This window comes from Chiloscyllium plagiosum, unplaced genomic scaffold (genome assembly GCF_037043375.1).
Source record: "Chiloscyllium plagiosum isolate Xiang-an unplaced genomic scaffold, Cpla_swu_hap1 HiC_scaffold_25, whole genome shotgun sequence".
NCBI lineage: Eukaryota > Metazoa > Chordata > Chondrichthyes > Orectolobiformes > Hemiscylliidae > Chiloscyllium > Chiloscyllium plagiosum.
In genome coordinates this window covers 36,935,303-36,959,410 of record NW_028270163.1, presented here as the reverse complement: position 1 = coordinate 36,959,410, position 24,108 = coordinate 36,935,303, and the positions used below count along the sequence as shown (strand labels likewise).

General features: G+C 37.9%; 1 protein-coding gene across 2 annotated transcripts in view; it reads left to right on the top strand.

Moving 5' to 3' along the window:
• tepsin (TEPSIN adaptor related protein complex 4 accessory protein) overlaps nt 1-22,927 on the top strand; it is a 38,511-nt gene extending 15,584 nt beyond the window's left edge. For both annotated transcript variants that reach the window (XM_043714762.2, XM_043714764.2), the window contains exons 5-13: nt 5,549-5,616; nt 5,802-5,886; nt 9,888-9,959; nt 15,789-15,989; nt 16,307-16,475; nt 17,186-17,299; nt 18,430-18,508; nt 19,285-19,419; nt 21,464-22,927. In XM_043714762.2, the coding sequence (XP_043570697.2) occupies nt 5,549-5,616; nt 5,802-5,886; nt 9,888-9,959; nt 15,789-15,989; nt 16,307-16,475; nt 17,186-17,299; nt 18,430-18,508; nt 19,285-19,419; nt 21,464-22,231 (1,691 nt within the window). In that variant the 3' untranslated portion in view covers nt 22,232-22,927. The remainder of the gene's footprint in view (nt 1-5,548; nt 5,617-5,801; nt 5,887-9,887; nt 9,960-15,788; nt 15,990-16,306; nt 16,476-17,185; nt 17,300-18,429; nt 18,509-19,284; nt 19,420-21,463) is intronic.
• Nucleotides 22,928-24,108: the final 1,181 nt, after the last annotated feature.

Here is a 24,108-nt window from a genome sequence, read left to right as displayed (position 1 = left end):
GAACAATATACAGTAGCTCCAACTAGAGATCAGGCTGTATTGGATCTGATAATGCGTGATAAGGCATGTTTCGTAAACAATCTCAGAGTAAATGATCCTCTGGGGAACAATCTTGATAACATGGTGCAGTTTAGTATTTGGTTTAAGAGTGAGAAACTTGGTCTGGACACAATTGTGCTAAACAATAAGGATGAGGGCAGAGGTGGCTGAGTAGACTGAGAAGAGAATGGAGTAGAAAAGAGTTAATGAGCAAGGCAGACGTTTAAACAAATAGTTCCTGACTCGCAGTGATTTATCCCAGTGAGGAAGAAGGATTCTAGCAAGAGGATGAACTGACCATGGTGAACCAAGATATGTCAAGTTGAAAGAAAACAAAAATGCAATGTGGCAAATATTACTGGTATACTAGAGGATTGGGAAAGTTGTAAAAATGAACAAAAGATGACCAAATAAAAGAGAAAATAAACTGAGGACAAATTAATATGAAAACAGACAGTAAGAGCTTCAATAAATGTATATAAAGGAAGAGAGAGATCAAAGTGAATATTGGCCTTTTAGAGAACAGGGCTGGAGAAATAATAATTGGGAACCAGGAGATGACAGAGGAATTGAATAAGTACTTTGTATTAGTTTTCATGGTAGACTATATTTAATAACTTTGCAAAAATGCTAGATAATCAAAGGCTAAAGGGGTTGGGTTGAAGGAAAGGAAATAATCACAATAACTATCACGAAAGAAAAAGTACTGGGGAAAGTAATGGAGCTAATGACCATCAGGTCCCCTGGATATGATGGGTTTCACCCAAACATTTTAAAGGAACCAGATACAGAGATAGTGAAGGTAATATATTACTCTTCCAAGTATCTTTAAATCCAGGAATGCCTCAGAGCATTGGAAAACTATCAATATAATATCTTTATTTGAAAAGGAAGGGGGATTAAAAAAAACTTAACTATTAACTATCTTAACATCTGTCATTGGGAAAATAATAGGATCTCTTATAAAGGGTGCAACAGTAAACCATTTAGAAATACATAATACAATCAAGAAATCGTCATGGCTTGATGAAGGGGAAAATCATGCGTAATGCATTTATTAGTGTTTCTGAAGGAGGTGGCAAGCTGGATTGATCAAGACGAATGGGTAGATATAATACATTTGTGGATCCAAAAGGCATTCTATAAGATATTCTCCATAAGGTTCTTTAAATAAGATGAGAGCCCTTGGTATTGGGAGTAATATTTGGATGGAGGGCTAGTTAACTATTAGAAGACAGAGAGGTGGGATAAAGGGGACATTTTCAGGAAGGCATTCTAACTTATGGAATGCCACAGGAACCAGTGCTGGGGCCATAGTTACTTACACTATATTAATGACTTGGTGACAGAAGTGACTGTACTATTACCAGGTCTGTGGCTGAGATAAAAATAGGAAAGCAAATAATCAGGATAATGCAGAGTCCCTCGGGACTCCAGTATCACAGTTGAACTCTTCAGTCAATTTGTTTGTATACTGCAATCTTGATCTTGACAACATTCCAGGAATTCCATTGACGACTTGTGTTCTGAAGCGAACTGATCCAAGCTGTTCAATTTCAGTTACAACATTAGCATTTACTGAATCGTATGGAAAATTGCCCAGCTTTATGCCTGGACTCGATGGCTAGAAAAAACTGGAGAAATCCAACCTGGTTGATTAGCACCCTGTTAATCTGCTCGCAATCATCAACAAAGTGATGGAAAGTCTCATTGACAATGCTATCAAGTGGCACTTACTCAGCACATACCTTGATTAGTGATGCTCACTTTGGGTTCCACCAAGGCTATGCAGCTCTTGACCTCATCACAGCCTTGGTCCAAACGTAGACAAGGACAGCTGAAATCAAAAGGTGAGATGAGACTGACTGTTCGTCACATCGAGGCACAAGGTGACTGAATATGACATCAAGGAACCCTAACAAAACTGGAGTCAGTGGAAATCAGGTAGAAAATTTTCTATTAGTTGGAATCATACATTACACAAAGGAAGATGGTTATCATTATTGGTCAATCATCTCTGTCTCAGTACATTTGTTGTACTTCGAAAAATTAATACAGCAAAGTTCAATACCAAAAGCAATTTTTTCAGATATAATAAGTGTGCTTCTGTGAGAAGCAGTATCTGGATAGCATCCAGACTTGGGCAGTTAAGTGACAACTAACATTTGCACCATGCAAATCATGGATAATAATTATTTTTGAAAAGTTTTCAAAAAACACTTCCCTAACATTTAATATTACAGAATTATTGTAAAACCATCCATAAAGTCATAATAAACATTGTTTAGTGCTTCCTCTGCAACAAATTCAACCAATTCTGAAGTATGAATGCAAATCCATAATCTATTTATTTCAGACATTTTTGCCACTTTTCTGTGTTCCAAAGAGTTTGCTAATACTGAGATTGATAATTAGGATTCCTGACTAACAAGAGAGAGATGCGTAAGTTATTCTAAATTAGAAACCAAACTTGTTCAGTCACATCAATATAGTCGCTGCAAAAACAGGTCAGAGGCTGGGAATTCTATGGTGAGCCACTCACCACCTATTACCCCAAAGCCTGTTAACTATCTACAAGACTTAAATAATCAATCTGATAGTATACTCTCTATTGACCTGGATGAGTCCAATTCCAGCAAAACCTGAAGCTTGACACCATCCAGGAGAAGCAATCCTTTGATTGACACTCTGTCCATCACCTTAAACATTTACATCCTTTGCCTCTGACACACACTGGTAGTAGTGTATATCATCTACAAGACTCACTGCATCAACTCACCAAAGCATTTTCGACAGCATCTTCTAAATCTGTCACCTCTATTATCCAGGAGGACAGAACAGCAAATGTACCATCTACAAGTCCCCTGAAGCTACTCACTGGGCTAATTTGGAAATATTTCGCAGTTCCTTCAGTGCCACTGGATCAAAATTCTAGAACTCCCTTTGTAACACCACAGTAAAGTATCTACATCACGTGTACTGTAGTGATACAAGAAGATGGCTCACCCACACCTTGTCAAGGGCATTTAGGGTTGGCAATAAATGCTGTTCAAGCATACTGATGTCCATATTCCTCTGAATGAATAATTATAAAAACAAATCCTGCCGATGAGCAGAACATCTCAATCTAACCTCCACCTGTATGTTGTTCATTTAAAATGATTCTGATGATTTGAAGAGGAAGAGAGAAGGTGTGTCAGGGAAGGGATTTTTATCAGAAGTTGTAAGTTCACAAAAAATGAAGTATTTTCCATGTCTTCGTCAGGATTCAGTAGGTAACTGAATTCAATGTATGAAGACATTCTGTAGGAATGAACCAAAGTTTTCTTAAAGCAATGCTAAAAAGACAATGATACAATTTTACCTTCTGTCTTCTGCAAAACCTCCATGAAACTTTTGGTGCCCCTCCTTTAGAGTTATTCTGAAGATTGTGTGGTGGAACACAAATTACATTCTAAAATATGATTATCTCGACTTCACAGTTTAGGTAAATTAGATCTTTGAATCATAATGAGTTGTGGATGAGATCATAATTGCATCTGTTATGACTGTTGATTGCAATACAAAGGAGTTTAGCAATATTACCAGATTAAACAAATAGGCCAAAATGTCTTGTAAAAATATGCTTGAAGACAGTTTTATTATGATGATAGTTGCTGTTGAGTAAAGGCTTAGAACAAACAATGATGTTGTATCAAGTAAGACCACGACTGTCAAAGGACAAAGAACGCATCATGTAGCATAAGATGAGAATGTGGAAGGATTTTAAAAAAGGTAAGTCATGAGGATCAATTAGAATGTACAGCCTAGACATTTAATACTCATTGTTAAAAGAAGGTAAGTTGGAGAAAGGAATAGACCAGCAAACCTTTTTTTAACAAAAGCTGGAGTCAGTGGATGCAACTTATGAAGATCACCTCTTTAGTATTAGAACAGAAAAAGGAAAGAATAGTGTAATTGCAATACCATAGCAAATTTGAACTAAAGGTTAAATTAAGTATGAAATAAAATTACTTTATTAGGTGGACATTGGATATAACAGCTAGATGCCAGAAATAATAATAATCAGAATTTTACTTTGACAATATTTTTGAAAGACATTTGAGTTGTTTGGTTGAGAAATGAAGGAATAACAGCTCATTGAAAAGGAATGCCAGCCTATTATTGATTCTATTGATTGTTGGTAACTGAACAAAAATAGGAAAATGTGAAAAATGGTTTTGGCTGTTAGGAAGTTATTGATATATAACAGTTCGAATTTGAATCCACCCTTAGTGGCAAGTTTAGGAGTGATCATTGATCAAGTGGGCAAAGAGTGTGCTGTGGGCACCTAGTCGCCTTTCTGAATCGCTGTGATTGAGCTGAGGGCAGGAAAGATAGTGGGCAGCCTTCTCACCTGGAGACTAATTGAGACTGTTAGGTGGCAACTTAAAGACCTTATTAAACAGTGGTGGATGGAAGAGTCACCATGTGGGGAGACAGCTGAGTAAATCATGATGGGTCTACCTTTGGCCTAATGATAGAGAGTGTGGGGAGAATGGTTGAGAATGAAGCATCCTATTTATATCTAATTGAGAAGCCCAGAATTATTACTTGCTTCTAAACTCCCATCCTCCCTGCCACTGCCAACCCAACCACACTCAGCTTCATCCAGAAATCCATGGTCAATGAATTCTGCAAGCCTGAGTATTTTGCCAGCGTTAGCCACCACTCCCGTTGGCACTGCTGGTACTGGAGAGGTGCTGCTGCCCTGTAATAGGCATGTAGCACTCGGGGGTGAAATGTCTGCATTGCTCAGGACTTAATTGTGTGGGAAACCCAACATTGACTGGTTAGGTTTGTAATTACCTCGTATCAGAGTTTGCCCTTCTAAAGGTAATTTTCCAACTGGTAGGCAGAACACCCATCATTTCTATTATGTACAATATAACTGTTTATAATCATTTTTATATTCCATTCTGGCTGTTGAAAAATATTTGAGGATTGACTTTACAGCCCAATATTATCAAAAGAGAGTCGAAAAATATGGCGCTGGAAAAGTACAGCAGGTCAGGCAGCATCTGTGGTGCTTTTCCAGCACCACACTTTTCAACTCCAGCATCTGCAGTCCTCACTTTCTCTCATTATCTAAAGAGACAATGTCAAAGTACCTTCTTTCATTGTTTTCAGTGAAGATTTCAGAATGTCGATGCTCGTTTGTTTCAGACACCACAAATCCCTTTTCCTTACCTGGCAATATATTTTTAATAGGTTTTTCATGGTTTAAGTTAGTCCTTGATAAATAGCTAAATATCTAGAATAATTTACATGCCTAATTTTAAAATTAATATATATCATTTGAAACAGAGAAGAAAATTGTTATAAAATGTTTACAGTTTTCTTCATGAGTAAAGCAATGACTCACTCAGCAATGTTTTAAAGGTTGGTCTTATTCATGAAATAAATTTCATGCCCTGACTATTTTCTGTCCTGTAGCTTCTGATTATTTATTGCATTTCTTTCCTGCTAGTTTTTAGTGGGCCTCCAGATGTGCTTCATGGAAATGCCCTATATCAGAGGGTCCGAACAACTGCTGAGGTATTTACTTTCTTAAGTCTAGGTCCAATCATTTTAAATGTTTCAAAAGTCTATTGTTCGGAACTTGGAGAATATCAGTTCTATGCGGTGCTTCTTAATTTATGCTACATGGTTTGAGAGAGGTATAGAAAATGGGTTCTGGATTCTCTGAGACCAGTGATTAATGTCTATCTTTCCCTTGACAGGATTTAGCAAATTTGTTGTTCTCTGATGCTTTGCCATATCAAGCCTCATGCAATTTGTCCCCTTCCAGATCATATCTGCAGACAGGTAAATCTTGTTCATAAATTTGGCAAGATATACAAGCCCTCAAATCGTTTTATAATTCGTCTTACAGTATCATTTCAATGCAAAAATATGTATTAGAGTCTCCAATCAACTAATTGTAAATATTTGGTGTAGTCAAGTCCACAATCTATATGAAAGCGAAAAACTTTGCAAGAGTGGAGGTCTGAAATTAAGATAGAAAGTGCAGGAGAAGCTCAGCAGGTCTGGCAGCATCAGTGGAAGAGAAACGAGTTAATGTTTCAAGTACACCTTGATTTCTCTTTGCAGCATAATCACAGGGAACTGGTTATTTTTAAAGTAAGGATTCTTATGAGTCATATATGATATGTAATAGGAACAGAGAAGCAAGAGTCGGCCACTCAACCCATTGAGTCTGATCTGCCATTTAGAATGATCATGACAATGGAACAGATGAATGTTTTTACCCATACTATCCTTACAACACTTGACATCAATTATACCCAAAACTTTTTCAACCTCTAAATATGATCTAAGACTTATCTTCCACAGCACTCTGGAGTAGAGAATTCGAAAGATTGACCACGTTTTGAGTAAAAGAAAGTTTTCCTTTCTTTGGTCCAAAATGGATTCCCCTCCCAACAATTATTTTTAAGCCCCTGGTTCTAGGCTCCCCAGTCAGGGGAAACTTCTTGCCTGCATCTACCCTGTTTATTCTTTTAATATTTTGTAGTTTTCAATGAGATCACCTCTCATTGTTCAAAACTCTAGAGAGTACTGGCCCAGTTTGCCCAATCTCTCTTCACAGGGCAGTTCCAACACCCCAGGAAGAAATCTGATGAACCCCAATTGCACTCCCACTATGATAATATCTTTCTTCTGATAGGAAGGCAAAAACTGCACACAGTACACCAAGTATGGTCTAATCAGTTTCACATGTACTCCTGAACTCAGTAATAAAGGCTAACATTCCATTAGCCGCCTTAATAGTTTGCTGCATCTGCATGTTAGCTGTCAATGACTTATTGACAAGGACACCCAAGTCCCTTTGCAGATAATTCCTGTTGGTGATAATTCCTATATATTTAGGTTGGTGATTTCATTTCCTGTGGTGGTCACTTCCTTTTTCCTTTTCTCAGGGGGTGGTAGATGGGGTCTAACTCGATGTGTTTGTTGATAGAGAGTTCCGGTTGGAATGCCATGCTTCCAGGAATTCTAGTGTGTGTCTTTGTTTGGCTTGTCCGAGGATGGTTGTGTTGTCCCAGTCAAAGTGATGTCCTTCCTCATCCATGTGTAAGGATACTAGTGAGAGAGGGTCATGTCTTTTTGTGGCTAGTTGCCAAGTACAGTCATGCCAGCTCAGCTAACATGTACAAAATACTTTCATAATTTCCTTCATTTAAATTTAACACTCTTGCTTCAGATTGAACTTCCTCACTTTCAAACATTATGTAAAATTATCTCCCTAATGTGGTCACTCATCCCTAAAGATTATTTTATAACTCGATTACTAATTACTTATTAATTAATTATAAATTGGCACATTTTCATTACATAATACTGGATCCAAAATAGCCTGTTTGCTACTCAGCTCTTCAACATGCTGCTCTAGAAAACCAGCCTGAGACACTCCAAAAACCAGGGCTCCCCAAGTGTAATTTGTTTGTTCATTCTATGCACAGATTAAAGTCACCGATAACTATGTAGTACATGCTGTAAACTACAATGTTGGAAATAAATCAGCTTTTCTCATTTTTTAATACCAAAAAGAACTTTACACACATAAAAATCAGTTTTTGTTTTCTCCAGTGATTTGCCTTTCATTCATGGAGATATTAGCTTAGTTCATTAGATTAATTTACTAAATGTCAGATGCTGTGGCTTTAGAACTTTAGTGCATCAGGATTCACTAAAAATTCCAAGACAATCCATTGAATTCATTACTGGGGTTTGTTTATACGAATTTTAACATTTTGGCATCACACGGCGCAGCCTCAGTTGTGGTTCCATTTTGCATGTTAAAAACATTTTAAGAAGTGCAATATCCAAAGGCTAGAAGATTGTATCCCAATATTACCAAATGTTTTTCAAATTATGAAATTAAGCCAAAGAATTTAAATGGACACTATTATAGACCATCTGCAGTTCTATTTTGGCTTTTCAGACATAAGGTTTTTCAGATATAGCTCATTGAGCTTGTGGCTCATGTGTTTCATAAACAGTCTTCCTGAGGGAGATAAGTTGAGAAAGCATTCTGTGACCAGTGGGTGCAAGATTGCTGGACTATTCCTCCCAATAGATTGTTCTAACTTGGTGAAATTCTGCTAAGAGCGTAATGAGCTGTATATTATGAAATTCGTTTGACTTTTCTGTAACATTTTAGATTGAAAGATTGGAAACGAAAAAAACTCAGAAGTAGAATGGAGATAAGCAAAAAAGGGATCAGAAGTAAAGGCAAAAATTTCTTTTTTTTTTGTTTATGAGCAACACCGTAAGAAATCTATTGTTTTTTTTATTTTATCTTAAACAGTGGAAATTGTGGCAACTTATTTTTCATATGGGCAAAACTGACATGATTTTACAACTGATGAGTTTCTAAATTTTGGTCTATTCTAATGCATCCATTCACTCTAATTTAAACAATGTCAGAGTCTATAAATTACTGTTTAAACTTAAATTGTTCACTGTTTTTAATAATCTAAAGGGGATCAAAGTTTATAGGAAGAAGGCAGGACGATGGGTTGAGAAATATGTCAACCCATTTAGTGTGCCCCATTGACTTCCACTTCCAAAATTCCTTGCCACACAGCCCCTGGCGTCTGTGCAGCAGCAGAAATTGGAGGGAACATAAGCCACAAGCTCCTGTGCAATTATTTCAGTCAACCTGAATGGAGAATGTCTGGTACATATCTGGGATATATGGACTTGAAACTGGACTTACTGGCTGAGAACTAGGGACACTACCTATACATGATGAGCCGTTGTCTACTTGTTTATTTTTAAATTAGATCATTAAAGTTAATATGATATGTAAAGAAGAATTGTCTCACTTTGATATTAACTAAGACTCCAACTTTGAGGAATAACAATTCTAGTTACAGATGAGGTTTGCTTAGAGTAAGCTACCTGGTAAACAAAAAAAAAGAGTTAACCCAGATAAAAGCCAAAAATGCTCAAAATGTGTAGCAGACCCACCAGAATTTGTGAATGTTTTTATATCTGACTTCCAGGATTTGTAATATTTTGCTTTTGTGTTGACATGAAACTTAATTTTCTTGTTGCACATTAGTGCCTTATTTCAAAATATTACCAATGCATGCTTTCCTTCTTCCCTTCATTCTTACGTTGTAGAAATCTACACACTATAATACTTCCTCCTTTATCCCTTTTTTGGGACCTTATGACTGCCACCTTACTTACCTTTGCAAACTTAAGCCAATTCTGACATCTTCTAAGTTCCTTGATTTATATTGCCATCTTTCTTTGTTCTTTTGAACCTTCCTGAAACTGTGAATTCTGCTAATTGATTATTCATCTTTCTCAGTAATGAGCAAGATGTTGGGTAATGGCACATTTTTATATGTAATGGGTGAATCCAAAATCAACTTGCAATTAATTTTATACGTTTCTTTGATATTTAATGTATATAATTAATAATGAATGCACATTTTTGCTCCTATTGTCTTTCCTATTTCTTAATTGCTCACTGAGTTCTTCCTCAAAAGTTGGTATTGCAGTGGGTTTGGCATCTAATAATTCCACAGTTGGAAACTGAAATTGTTTAACCTTTGCTTTTTTTAAACAAGGCAATTTTTCACAGATTCTTTAATTTCCCGATTTCTCGTCATACTTAATTTATTACAATTCAACTAAAAGCCTCATTGAGTAAAAATTGATCCAAGTTTAAAATATTTTAAGATCAAATGCTAAACTCAGTATTCTGAATATACTCTTATAAGTACAGTGCAATGCAAAGTTTAGTGGAATTAATTGGCAAGATAAGTTTTGATTTTTCTTTTCTATAGGAATGGGTTCAAGTCCTTCATCTGGCTCCACGATGCAAGGCTTTGGGAACACAGCAGGGAAAATTCTTTCAGGTAAGTGCAGAAACAGATTGCTGCAGAGTACTTCAGCCTTATCTAAAAGAATGCAGTCAGCAATTTAATCATGAATTATACATTCTCCTGTCTAGGTTAGGATATCCTGGCGTAGGCTCCATTTCTTGATTTTTCCAGATGCCATTTGATGATAATTGGATTGACGCTAAACTTGAAAATATCATATCTTTCTGCAGTAATTTTAACAGTGCCATCGTAAGCACATTAATTAGCGTAATAATGTGTGTCTGATGTGCTGGCCCCAGGAATGGGTAACACTATAAAAATAAATGTTTCCCAAAGCGCAAATTGGTGACAGACCAAAGAGTTGTTTCATGTTTACATAAACAGGAATGGCAATGTCAGTATGATATAAATTGGAGTGTGGTAAAAATGTGCTTTTCTAAGATATAAGTAACTGAATTTATGGTGTAGGTTTGCTCGCTGCGCTGTAGGTTTGATATCCAGACGTTTCATTACCTGGCTAGGTAACATCATCAGTGGCGACCTCCAAGTGAAGCAAAGCTGTTGTCTCCTGCTTTCTATTTATGTGTTTGTCTTGGATGGGGTTCCTGGGGTTTGTGGTGATGTCATTTCCTGTTCGTTTTCTGAGGTGGCATCCAGATCTATGTGTTTGTTTATGGCGTTGTGGTTGGAGTGCCAGGCCTCTAGGAATTCTCTGGCATGTCTTTGCTTAGCCTGTCCCAGGATAGATATGTTGTCCCAGTCGAAGTGGTGTTTTTTTTTCATCCGTGTGTAGGGCTACGAGGGAGAGAGGGTCATGTCTTTTTGTGGCTAGCTGGTGTTCGTGTATCCTGGTGGCTAACTTTCTTCCTGTTTGTCCTACGTAGTGTTTGTGGCAGTCCTTGCATGGAATTTTGTAGATGACGTTGGTTTTGTCCATGGGTTGTACTGGGTCTTTTATGTTTGTTAGTTTTTGTTTGAGAGTATTGGTGGGTTTGTGTGCTACTAGGATTCCAAGAGGTCTTAGTAGTCTGGCTGTCATTTCTGAAACTTCTTTGATGTATGGTAAGGCGGTTAGGGTTTCTGGCTGTGTTTGGTCTGCTTGTCGTGGTTTGTTCTTGAGGAATCTGCAGACTGTATTTTTTGAGTATCCGTTTTTCTTGAATACATTGTATAGGTGGTTCTCCTCTGTTTTCCGAAGTTTGTCTGTGCTGCAGTGTAAGGTGGCTCGTTGGAATAGTGTTCTGATACAGCTTCGTTTGTGTATGTTGGGATGGTTGCTGGTGTAGTTGAGTATTTGGTCAGTGTTTACTGGTTTTCTGTATACGCAGGTTTGTAATTCTCTGTTGTCCTTTCTTTCGACTGTGACATCCAGGAATGCGAGTTTGTTGTCGGTTTCTTCCTCCTTGGTGAACTTTATGCCTGTGAGGGTGTTGTTGATGATGCTAAATGTCTCTTCTATCTTGTTTTGTTTTGTGATGACAAAGGTGTCATCTACATAGCGGACCCAGATTTTTGGTTTGATGGTTGGTAGGGCTGTTTGTTCTAGTCTTTGCATTACTGCTTCTGCTATGAATCCTGATAGCGGAGATCCCATGGTTTGTTTATAGATTATGTTGTTGAAGGTGAAATGGGTGGTGGGGCACAGGTCCACTAGCTTCATGATGTTTTCGTTGATAATGTAATTGATGGTGGTTGGGGTATCTCTTCTAAAAGTGTGGTGAGTGTTTCCTTTGCCAGGTCGATGTTGATGGAGGTGAACAGTGCTGTTACGTCGAATGAGATCATTGTTTCGTCTTCCTCTATTTTGGTGTTTTTGATGATTTTTAGGAATTCCTGGGTGGAGTGGTTGGAGTGCTGTGACTGTCCTTCTAGGTATTTCAGCCTTGCGTGTAGTTCTTTGGCCAGTCTGTAAGTTAGTGTTCTGGGTAGTGAGACTATGGGTCTGAGGGGGCTCCTGGTATATGGACTTTTGGTAGTCCGTAGAATTGTGGGACAGGCCAAGCAAAGACATGCCAGAGAATTCCTAGAGGCCTGGCACACCATACACAACGCCATAAACAAACACATGTATCTAGATACAATCTATCAACCCCTCAGAAAACGAACAGGAAATGACATCACCACAAACCCCAGGAACCCCATCCTGGACAAACACACAAATAGAAAGCAGGAGACAACAGCTTTGCTTCACTTGGAGGTCGCCACTGATGATGTTACCTAGCCAGGTAATGAAACGTCTGGATATCAAACCTACAGCTCAGCGAGCAAACCTACACCCTAAACCTCAACCTGAGCTACAAACCTTGCAACTGAATTTATCAACACTGAATTTGTCTCAGCTTGTATCTTGTGGTCATTACTAAGTCACATGGATACATGGCTGGAGAGATGGTGCAAGGGAGGGGCAGGGTTTTGGATTTCTAGGACATTGGGACCGGTTCTGGGAGACCAGGACAAGCTGCACAAGTTGCACCTGGGCCAGAACCAGAACTTCTGTATTTGCGAGTGTGTTCGAGAGGGTTTAAACTAAAATAGCAGGGGGGTTGGAACCTATACAAGGAGAGAGGAGAGGGAAACCAGCACAAGAATAAAAGACAGAATGAGAAATAAGAAAAGTGATGACAGAAAATTAAAGTGCAATAATCAAACAAGAACACAGTGCAAAATAATATGAATGGGACTTAGAATGTTAAAAAGACCTCAAGGCCTTATGTCTTAATGTAGAGCATTATCAATAAACTGCATGGATTATCCTTGCAAATAGTTATAAACAGTATGATGTATTTGGGACTATAGGGCTTGGCTGCAGGGTGACTAGGGATGGAAACTGAATTTCCAATCTTCCTCAGTTTTTGGGAAGGACAAACAAAAGCCAAAAAGGCAGTGGGATGGCATTGCTGGTTAAAGAGATCATTAATTTGAATAAGGCAAGTTATTAGCTCTAGTATAATAGAATCTGTATTGGAAAAACTTAGAAACACTAAGGGTTTGTTAGGATTGTATATAGATCTGTAGTGGTAATGTTGGGGAATCATTAAACACGAAATTAGAGATGCAAGCTGTAATTATGGATGATTTAATCTGCATATAGACAGGACAACTTAAATTGGTTACAGTATGGTAGAGAAAGAATTCTGGGGTGTGTACAGGATTGTCTTTTGAATCAATAAATCCAAGAAGCCACCTAGAGAAGGGTCTGAAGAAGGGTCACTAGACCCAAAACATTAACTCGATATTCTCTTCATATATGCTGACAGACCTGCTGAGTTTTTCCAGGAATTTCTGTTGTTGTTTTGGATTTCCAGTATTTGCATGGTTTTGTTTTGTCTTTTATTCTGTAGAAAACATCCTAGACTGGGTATTATATCATGAGAAAGGAAAATTGGTGATCCAGCTGTGTGTGACACCTTGGGAAACAGTTACCATAATATGATAGAATCCTTCATTAAGGAGGAAACTGATGTAGTTGTTTCTAAGACTAAGGTCGTGAAACTTAAATAAAAGAAGCTACAGTGGTCTGATGTGGGAGGTGGCTGTGATAAATTGGGAAATGTTACTTATTGAGACGATAGTGAATAGACAATGACAAACATTTAAAGAACACACTTGGACACTGAACTAGCTCTAAGGTATGAGACAGAGGGTGATGGTGGGGGGTTGCTTTTCAGACTGTGACCAGCAGTGGGCCACAAGGATCTGTGTTGGGTCACTGCATTTTTTTCATCTATATAAATGATTTGAATGTGAACATAAGAGGTATGGTTAGTAAGTTTGCACCAAAATTGGTGGTGTAATTGTCAGCCAAAAAGGTTACCTCAGTACAATGAGACCTTGATCAGATGAGCCAAGGAGTGGCGGATGGAGATTAATTAGATAAATGTGAGTTGTTGCATTTTGGAAAGGCAAATCAAGGCAGGACTTATGCGCTTATTGGTAAGGTCCTGAGGAGTGTTGCTGAATAAAGAGATCTTGGAGTGCAGGTTCATAGTTCATTGAAAGTAGAGTCAGGTAGACAGGATAGTGAAGAAAATGTTTGGTATGCTTGCCTTTTTTGGTGAGTGCATGGAGTATAGGAGTTGGGAAGTCATCTTGCGGCAGTACAGGACATTGGTTAGGTCGTTAGTGGAATATTGCATTCAATTCAAGTCGACCTGCTATAGGAAAGATGTTGTCAAACTTGAAAAGGTTCAGAAAAGATTTACAAAGATGTTGTCAGGGTGGAGAGTTTGACATGTAGGGAGAGGCTGAATATGATGGGGCTATTTTCCCTAGAGGGTCGGAGACTGAGGTGTGATCATATTGAAGTTTATAAAATCATGAGGGCCATGGATAGGGTGAATAGCCAAGATCTTTTCCTCAGGATAGTGGAGTCCAAAACTAGAGGGCATAGGTTTAAGGTGAGATTTAAATGGGACCTATGGGGCAACGTTTTTATGCAGAGGATGGTGTGTGTATGGAATGAGCTGCCAGAGGAAGTGGTAGAGACTGGTACAGTTACAGCATTTAAAAGGCATCTGGATGGATAGAAAGGGTTTAGAGGCAAATGGGCTAATGAGACTAGATGAATTTAGGAGATCTAATTGGCATGGACGGGTTGGACTGAAAGGGACATGGGACTACAACAGTTGTTTACTCCTGTCTGGCACATAACTAAAATGGGAAAGGTGGCCCAACCATGGTTCACAAGGGGAATTTGAGATAGTATAAGATCCAGAGAAAGAGTATGTAAATCAACCATAAAATGCTGCAGACCCGAGAATTGTGACCAGTTTAGATTTCAGCAAAGGAGGGCAAAGGAATTGTTTAATAGGGGGAAAAGAGCGTGAGGTTAAGAGTGCAGGAAACATACAAACTGACGCAAAATTTTGATAGTCAAATGTAGATCCCTTACAGCCGGAAACAAGGAAGTTATAATGGGAACAAAGAGATGGCAAATCAAATAAATACATATATTGGTTTCACAATGGACACAATTAAACTCCCAAAAATGTTGAGGAACACAGGATCTTGTGAGAGGGAGCAGGTAAATGGTATTGGGGAAATTGATGGAATTAAAGCCAATAAACCCTTAGACCTGGTAACCTTTTTTTATTCACTCATTGGATGAGAATATCGCTGGCTAGACCAGCATTTATTGCCCATCCTTAATTTCCCAGAGGGAAATTGCGGTCGATCTTTAGTCACATATAGGCCAGACTAGATAAAGATGACAGTTTCCTTCCCTAAAAGTGAACCAGATGGTTTTTTCCAACAATCATTTCATGGTCATTTTGAGACTTTTTTTTATTATTGAGTTCAAATTCCACCATCTGCCATAGTAGGATTCGAACTCCGATTTCTACAATATTCCCTAGTCTCTAGATCAACAGTCCAGCAATAATACCTGTAGCCATCGCCTCCCCCCACTAGAGTCCAGAACAATGAGGTGGGGGAGTCTCATAAAAACCTATAAAGTTTAACAGGACTAGACAGGGCAAATCAGAACGAATATTCTGATGAGCAGGGAGTCCAGAACCATGGGTCAAGTTCAAGAATATGGGGTGGGCCATAGAGGACTGAGCTGAGAAATTTCTTCACCCAGAGAGTGGTGAGCCCTGTGGAATTCCCTGCCACAAAAAGAGGTTGAGGCCAAACATTGAATGTTTCAAAGAAGGAGTTAGATAGTGTTCTTAGGGCTAAAGGGTATAGGGAGAAAACAGAAACGGGACTGATTTGGATGATCAGCCTTGATCATGTTGAGTGGAGGAGCAGGTTCAAAGGCCCTAATTGCCTACTTCTATTTTCTATATTTTTCTTTTTTTTAATGAGTCTGACTGTTAAATCGTAATCAGAAATTAAAAATAATGTTTCTTTCATTATCAGGTTCTACCAGTGATGCAATTCTTAATAAGATACAGAAAGCAGCAGAGGTTATGGCAAATGCTGTACTTCCTCAAGATTGCCCCAAAAATTGTGGAAGCCGTTATCATGTTGAGGGCTACCAGCCAGTATTGTCAACAGCCTCTGAAGCAAAACAAGTGAAGTCAATTCCTAAAAGTCCTGTTGCTAGACACAGTACAAAAGGCAAGTCGGTCTTCAGAAATTACAATGGATTAATTCATTCATGAACACTCACATCTGAACAATGCACTTCTGGTCAATATAAAAGACTGTGAAGTAATTCCCTGTGTATCCTATTCTCCTGTTGGAGCCAAGCTAATCAGAATTTAACCTAAAAACAAAGCAGAAGATATTTTTTACACTAACTTTGATTTAAGGTTGCTTGGCATGTAATAACAGTGAAGAGCGAACACAAATTCCTTTGGATGCATTTAGAACATGGTGCACAGAAGAGGTGTAATTTTGGCTTGGGTATCATTATGGTTCATTTTCCTTTGCAGCGATTCATCATAAACCTGGTCTGCCAGGGGGAGGCTGGGAAGAAAGTGACAGTGGGCACAGTTCCCAGGAGTCCTCACAGACCAATTATATCTCAGATGGCAGCAACAGTAAAACAAGTACAGACAGCCAGTCAGGGGGCAGCAGAGAGAGTGGAGACTTGATGGAAAGGTAAATGAAAATTTAACAGAATATTAATGAGCTATTTTAACCAGACTATAGTGAAGTTAAGTACATGTACAAACTTGTGTATTTTAAATGAAACTTGTTTTCTGATCATAATGCAGTGACAATTATATTCAAAAACATTTTTAAAAATCATACCGGTTAGAGGTGTGGGAACAGAAAAGCATGCTGAAAGAGTTTCTTGTTTCTACTGAGGATTCTGTACAGCAAATCTACTTTCTGTTATGTTACGGTTTTTGTGTGAAAATGCTACATGTTTCAGTCATTACTTTTGTCTGATTGAATTTCTACGCAGTATTGAAAATTAGAGAAGATTGTAATTCTATACAATGTGAGCAGAAGTTTATGAAATATTCAAAATCCCTGTAATTAAGATTTTCATGTTTAGTTGTAGTCATTTGAGTTTTGATAGTGGGCTGTCAGTATAGATATATGCATCCATAAGTTCAATTCATCTTTCTGATATCTTCAGTTCTTAAGTCAACTTTAATAATAAAGTGGTTAAAATGCTATAATAAGCATCTACTTTTTAAAATTTCTTACTTAGCTAAAATCAACAGTGAATATTTTAGTCTCAGTATGATTCAGTAAACATTTCAAGATAAACAAGATTGTAACTTGATTTTATTCTAGGAATGTTTTGCAAATTAAAGTTGTGTTATTCTACTGATAGCTGTGTGATTTCTATTCGACAGAGTTGAATCAATAAACCTCAATGACTGCATTCAGGAAATAGCCTTGGTAAACAACCTGATCCAAGGGTCAAAAGTATTTTTGACGAGAGAAGAAACACAACATTTTATCAAAGAGTGAGTATGGTTCTATTAATGAGCCCTTTGACTAAACCACTTTGACTTTCTGGGATAAGTAAAAACCAGCAAACTTTGAAATTTCTGACTTGCACTGAAATGGATAATTGGTTGCAAACTGCAATGCCCATAAGAGTATAATCCAGGAATGTAGTCCTAACTTTTTAATTCAACACTCCTCCGATTAAAGTTTTGAATTCTAAGTTTTAATAAGACACCTTGATTATTCTCACTCATCTTAGTAAGAAAATGCTCTGGTGTGATTTGTTCTGAAATAATTCTCTCAAAAAGAAACTAATTAAACTACTTGTAATGTGGAGCTCAGAACAGCTTTCAAATTGCTATTCTGGAGAATATCCATTGTGCTAACTGATTTGAATTTAGGCTCACCATGTCGGTGCATTTCCCATTGTTTTTACAGTGATATCATTTAATTAGGTTATGCAAATAGATTTTATTTATTTTTTCATTGGCAAACCTTTGTTGCCCATCTCAAGTTGCCCTTGAGGTGAACTGAGTAGTCCATCTGGTGTAGGTAAGTCCACAGTTGTGCTAGAAAGGCAGCTCCAGGATTTGATCATAAGCATGATCCTAATTTTTAAAAACCCAAAAGAACTGCAGATGCTGTATATAAGAAGCAAAAACAAAAATTGCAGGAAAAGCTCAGCAGGTCTGGCAGAGTCTGTGGAGAGAAATCAGAGTTAACATTTTGGCTCGAGTGACCCTTTTTCAGAACTGATATAACTAGGAATTAATGCTGACCTGAAACATTAAGTCTGATTTCTGTCCACAGATGCTGCCAGACCTGCTGAGCTTTTCCAGCTTGCCCAGTGCTTCTGAGGAATTAATTGACTCAATTATAATGTGAGGAAAAGTCTTAATTTAACAAACGTGAATGGGAAAGTGACAAAAAAAAGCTAATCCACCAAGCCTGTCATGTGTTTTGGTGAAACATTCTTACGCCATGATCCTCCTCCATCTGATATCAATAACATTGCTACTCATTGAAGAAAAATGTTTTCAAAGATGTTTTCAGCAGTGACCTACTGAACAGTTTCAAACTTTGTTCTGGGCCTTTATTTCTTGTAAAATTCATTATGTTTTCATTATCTTTCTCTTCCCAAATTTAGATGTGGATTACTGAACTGTGAAGTGGTTGTGGAGCTTCTCAATGAGAAACTGAAAGATCCCTCTCACTCTGTCAATATGGTATTTTCTTTAAAAATTTATTTTAAGTTCTTAGTTCCAGAGCAAATAATCATACGCAAAGCACTTTGAAATGTGGCACAAGATAAATTCATGTCTATCATTTTCCTCAGACTTGCTATTCAAAAAAGTCAGGTTAATAACCACTTTTGAATGAACCCTTAGATTTGATACTTTGCTGAATACCTCTAGTCGTATAGAAGTTGTAGTAGTGAGATACTACAATACCAGCAACTCATAAAATTGGAAACAAAAAAACCTTAAATATCTGACTGTGTATTTCAGATAATCAGATTAATATAGGAATAGAGGTTAACTTATGGAAGAGGAGTAAGAAGGTATCCCAATCTATTAATTTTCCACTGTCCTGGAAAGGTAACTCATTCATAACATTAAATTGTTCCCTGATAGTGTGGAGGTCAGGGTTTCTTTCACATGTGCAAAGGGACTACTGTAACTACTTTAGAGCAGCAATGCTTTTAACGGAGTTTTCATGAGCTTAAAAGAAGCACAGTCACCACCAACTCAGCAGAGGCTCCTGTGAAGGTTGAAGTTCTTCCTGAACATGATTATTGTTTAGACTGAAGTTGGTAAACTTGGACCTTCACAGGCATCTTGGATTCCTTCAGCTTGTGTTTGTTTAAATGCCTCAGTAGTTTGTTCACAAGAACGGAAAAGCAGATGTACAGCTTTTAATAGTTGTATCTGTGTGTTGTGTCTAAAGGTATTGCTTTTGCTGTTTTCTAATCTATTCTATTTGGTACTTTTATTTCTTGTAGAGGTCAATGAGTATTCTCTCCACTCTCATGTGCTCAGACTTGTTATCACATGACCAGATATTTGCAATTACTCACAAGTCCTTGCAACAGTTGAGTGAGGGTGGACCAGGGCCTGTGACCAATCGAGCCACTAAGGTAAGTTATTGATCAAAATATTCACCTTTTCACTGTTGAGAAAATATTTTCTTTCAGAATTCAGCACATTCATAACTAAAACCAAGAGCAGTATTTTAAAATAATTGTCATATGCTTGCAATCTTGAGAAATAGATTGGAAAAACCAATATTAACCTATCCTGTAATTGCTACAGCATTAACTGATGTTGTCTATACTTTATTGCCCATGATTCTACTCTGTATTTGTTTACTTGACCTGATCAAAGTTTATAAAATAATGAAAGGTATAGACAGAGTTAATGGTAGTTGTCTTTTCTGAAGGATGGGGGATTTCAAGATTAGGGGGCACATTTTTAAGGTGAGCGGTGAGACATTTAAAAAAGACATGAGAGGCAATTTTACGCAGAGAGTGGTTTGTATGTGGAATGAACTTCCTGAGGAAGTGGTGGATGTGGGTACAATTACAATGTATAAAAGACATTTAGATAGATACATGAATAGAAAAGGTTTGGAGGAATGTGGCCCGGGAGTAGTTTAGTTTGGGATTATGATTGGCATGGACTGGTTGGACCAAAGGGTCTGTTTCCATGTTGTATGACTGTGACTTATTATAAGCCAGTCTTTCAAAGTTTGTGAGAAGATTTGTAGCTCGGGTGCTCGTTGCTGTGGTTCTGTTCGCCGAGCTGGAGGTTTTTGTTGCAAACGTTTCGTCCCCTGGCTAGGCGACATCATCAGTGCTTGGGAGCCTCCTGTGAAGCTTCACATGAGGCTCCCAAGCACTGATGATGTCGCCTAGCCAGGGGACGAAACGTTTGCAACAAAAACCTCCAGCTCGGCGAACAGAACCACAGCAATAAGCCAGTCTCCTCCCCCTTTCTTACTACTGTTGGTGCTTTAGTCTAACATATCTTCAGTCCCTTCAGAATTTAGTGTCCAAAAACAATTTTATATGTCATAGTTCTGACAATGGATATCTGATTTCAAGATAAAAAAATATGAATCATGATGTTCAGCTGTGATTATCACCATATTACATTCAAGACATAATCTTTACTTCAGTGAGGTCAGAGGAAAATATGGCACTGTTATGAACTTTGATTGTTTAAATGCATATGGTATTATTTGAAAACGAACAGAAAATTATTCTTGTGTATAGCTAACATTCTTCCCTCAACCAAAAACAGATTGCTTCTGTACATCACACTATTTGTTGCTGCGTGCAAGTTGTCTGTCTCTTCGCTATTGCAACACTCTTTGCATTTCTCACCAACTCGTTGGTTGTGAAGAGCATTGTTATATTGTTTGGACTTTATGCAGTGTAATATAAATGTGAGTTATTTCTTAATGGTGGTGGGAATGTGGGAAGAGTATTTCTGTTTGGGACGGAGTACAGCCAGGGATGGAAAATCTTGGCGCGGCATACTTGAAGCTGTGAAAGTAAAAGGACAAAGAACTCTATGCAGCTCCAGCTAAAAACTTCTACAAATAGTTGTCAGGCTTAGCTTGTAGGAGTTATAACTGCTATCAACCTCTCTCTCACCTGTGGAAGAGCTCTGATCTTTTACCATTCATCTGAAAAATGACATAGAATGGAGCATGAAAGGGCAAATCCTTTTGGAATGTCTTGCTACCTTAAAAGCGCTATTGAATTGCCTGTTTCTGGTGACGCTCTTAAGCAGAGAAGAAAAATAATTAAAATATTTTTTAATATGCTGTGTTCGTGGCTACAGCTAGGTGGAACACTGTGCGTCTGTATAAAACTGGAGTGCAGTTTTTTTTTAAATTCACATCCAGCAGCAATACACAGTGTATTATAATTAAATATAAGAGCCAAAAAGAAATGAAAGCACATTTTGGAGGAACCCTTGAGAATAGCCTTCAAAGTGCTGTCTTCTGTATTTGGAACAACCATTCCATTGTAAAAGAGAATTACTCAGTATTTGCTTAGAATAATGACTGACAGGCTGGGAGGTTAAAAACGCATGACAGTGTGCACCTGAAGAGGTGCCAAGGTACAATGATCAAAGATGCAGATAATATTAATGTTTTGTTCTTTCTTAAAGATTCTGAGGCAGTTTCAAGCTTTGGTTGGGAATAGGCCAGCAACTCAGTGTTCAGCGTCAGAAATACCTCTGTCTATTTCCACTGACATCCTGTCATGTAATGCTGTGACACCTCTAACCAACTTCACTTCAGAGTTGAAAGAGAAAATGTTGATTCAACCATTGCAGTTTCATCCTGGGTTAGAGAAGACTTCACTATTGGAGAAACAACAGGAATATTCACTGAGTTTACCTGTGCAATCAGGAGCCTCAATCTCCCAGGAAAACCAGGGACCAGTATTTCCATCTCTTCCAGCATCAGACATTAAAACCCAGTACACAGAAAAAGTAACTGAAGTTACATCAAATTCAGCTGATACTAAAATTGGTCAAGCACATTCAGAAACAAAAATTGTAAACCCAAGCACGTTCCCTTTTATGACTGAGCAACATTTGCATTGTGAACTGCAAAAGAGAGTAACTGCAGAACCTAAGTTGCAGTCTGTACTATGCCAGAGCACAGCTTATGAAGACATGGCAGACAGTAAACTTTCCCTGTTTGCTGACATGGTTCTTCTGGTGCATGAAACACCTCCAATTCCGAAGTCCTGTCTTAGTCAAGAATCATGCAGCGAAATGCACACGTTACCAGAACAGAAGAAAATACCAGCATGCAGTAAAACTGAGATGAAACTTCTGCATGGTAATCAAGAACAAACTGATTCTGAATGTAACCAGCCATCTGTATTCTCATTTCTTAACACATCTTCCTCTTCACACAATGTCTGAATCCTTGTGTTCTCCCAATCACAAACCAAAATGAAATTTTCGCAGACAGGTTTTCTTGATTGTTTCTGCTAAGACGTGCACATGAACAGAACTCTGCCTTCCCTGCTGATTAAAATCCTGATTTCAGAATCTGATACTTGCAATGACATCAGACACTATCAAGCAGACTGCAAAACTGGTGGCTTAAGTACTCATTGAATGCAAATGATGGATTTTGTGCCTTCAAACCAACCAAAATGGTGGTATTTAATGTTACTGTGTTTAAGGTAGTTGTCTAACATTTGTTTTGTTCGCAAAACCATCATAACCTGGATGTCATACATTCTTCTGCAACATACTTCAGGAACAATATGTTTGTGGTATGCAAATTAATATTTTATTTCAATGAATTGGAAAGAATTTAAGATCTATTTAATTTCACATATAATAATCAAGACATGCTTTGAAAGAATATATGATACTAATATGATAAAAGGTCAAATGCAGATTTCAGTTGTTCAGTTGGAGTGCCAACTTGTCATTTTGCTAAGTGCAGAGATCAGGTTGGTTAGCTGCTTACTGCAGGTATGTGAAAATGAAAATATTCTCATTTCTGAATAAGGTTCTGCTTACAACAAGTGTCTGCGTAATCAAGTTCACAAGGAATGGTTTCAATGTATTACAAATGCTGCTGATTAAAAGAAGTGCAATTTTTAATGTTTCATTGAGAAGTTTCTGTTACTTTTGTTGTTTTACCTAAAACCAAACCAAGTGCAGCGCTAGTGAGATGTCACAGCCAAAGATAGAATTTAATTACCTTGAGGGGTGAATTTTTGGAGACTGTGCAAGGGAAATAATGCTAATGTATTCCAAGAGTATGCCATTTCAGAGCTGCCAGCCACATACTGTCTTTAAGGAGTTATTTTTTGGATTGACATTTAATTAGAGTGTCTTAAGCCTGTTAATGTGTTGAAAGCTGACATTGTATTGTCTTTCCAGTCAGTGCATTTATGCATTCCAAACCATTTTGTGTGCTGTGATCAATAGCCGCTTTACAAATGACAGCTTGGACTTGTACAACAAGTTTGTAACTTCAAAATGATAGGTGCTTCAGAAAGATGGGACAGAGGAAGAAATAGATACCAAACAGACGTTTGGTAAGATGAGAAGTGATGGAGACTTTCGCTTGCAGTGAAAGGTAAGGGAAGGTGGGGAGTTTAGATGAAATTTTAGTTAATTTGGATAAATACGAGGTACTGCATTTTGGTAAAACAAATAAGGGCAGGATTTATGTGTTGTACATAACTCATTTAAATTTACGTCACATGTAGACAGGGTAGTTAAGGCATTTAACACATGCACCTTCATTGCTCAGACCTTGAGTACAGGAGTTGGAATGTCATGTTGAGGTTGTTCAGGACATTGTTGAGGCCTCTTCTGGAATAGTGTGTCCAGTTCTGCTCGTCCTGTTATAGGAAGGATATTATTAAGCCGGAGAGGAGTCAGAAAAGATTTACAAGGATGTTGCTGGGAATGAGAGTTTTGAGTCATAAGGAAAGGCAGGGACTTTTATCACTGGAGCATAGGAGGTTGAGGGGTTATGTTTTTTTCTTTATTCATTCACAGGATGAGGATAACACTGGCTACGCAGCATTTGTTGCCTGTCCCTAATTGCCCAGATGGCAGTTCAGAGTCAACCACCTTACTGTAGGTCTGGAGTCACATGTAGGCCAGACGAGATCAGCAGTTTCCTTCTCTAAAGGACATTAGTGAACCAGATTTTTTTTTCCAACAATCAACAATGGATTCATAGTCATCAATAGACTTTTAATTCCAGATATTTATTGAATTCATATTCCCCCATCTGCCATGGCAGGATTTGAATCCAGGTCCCCAGA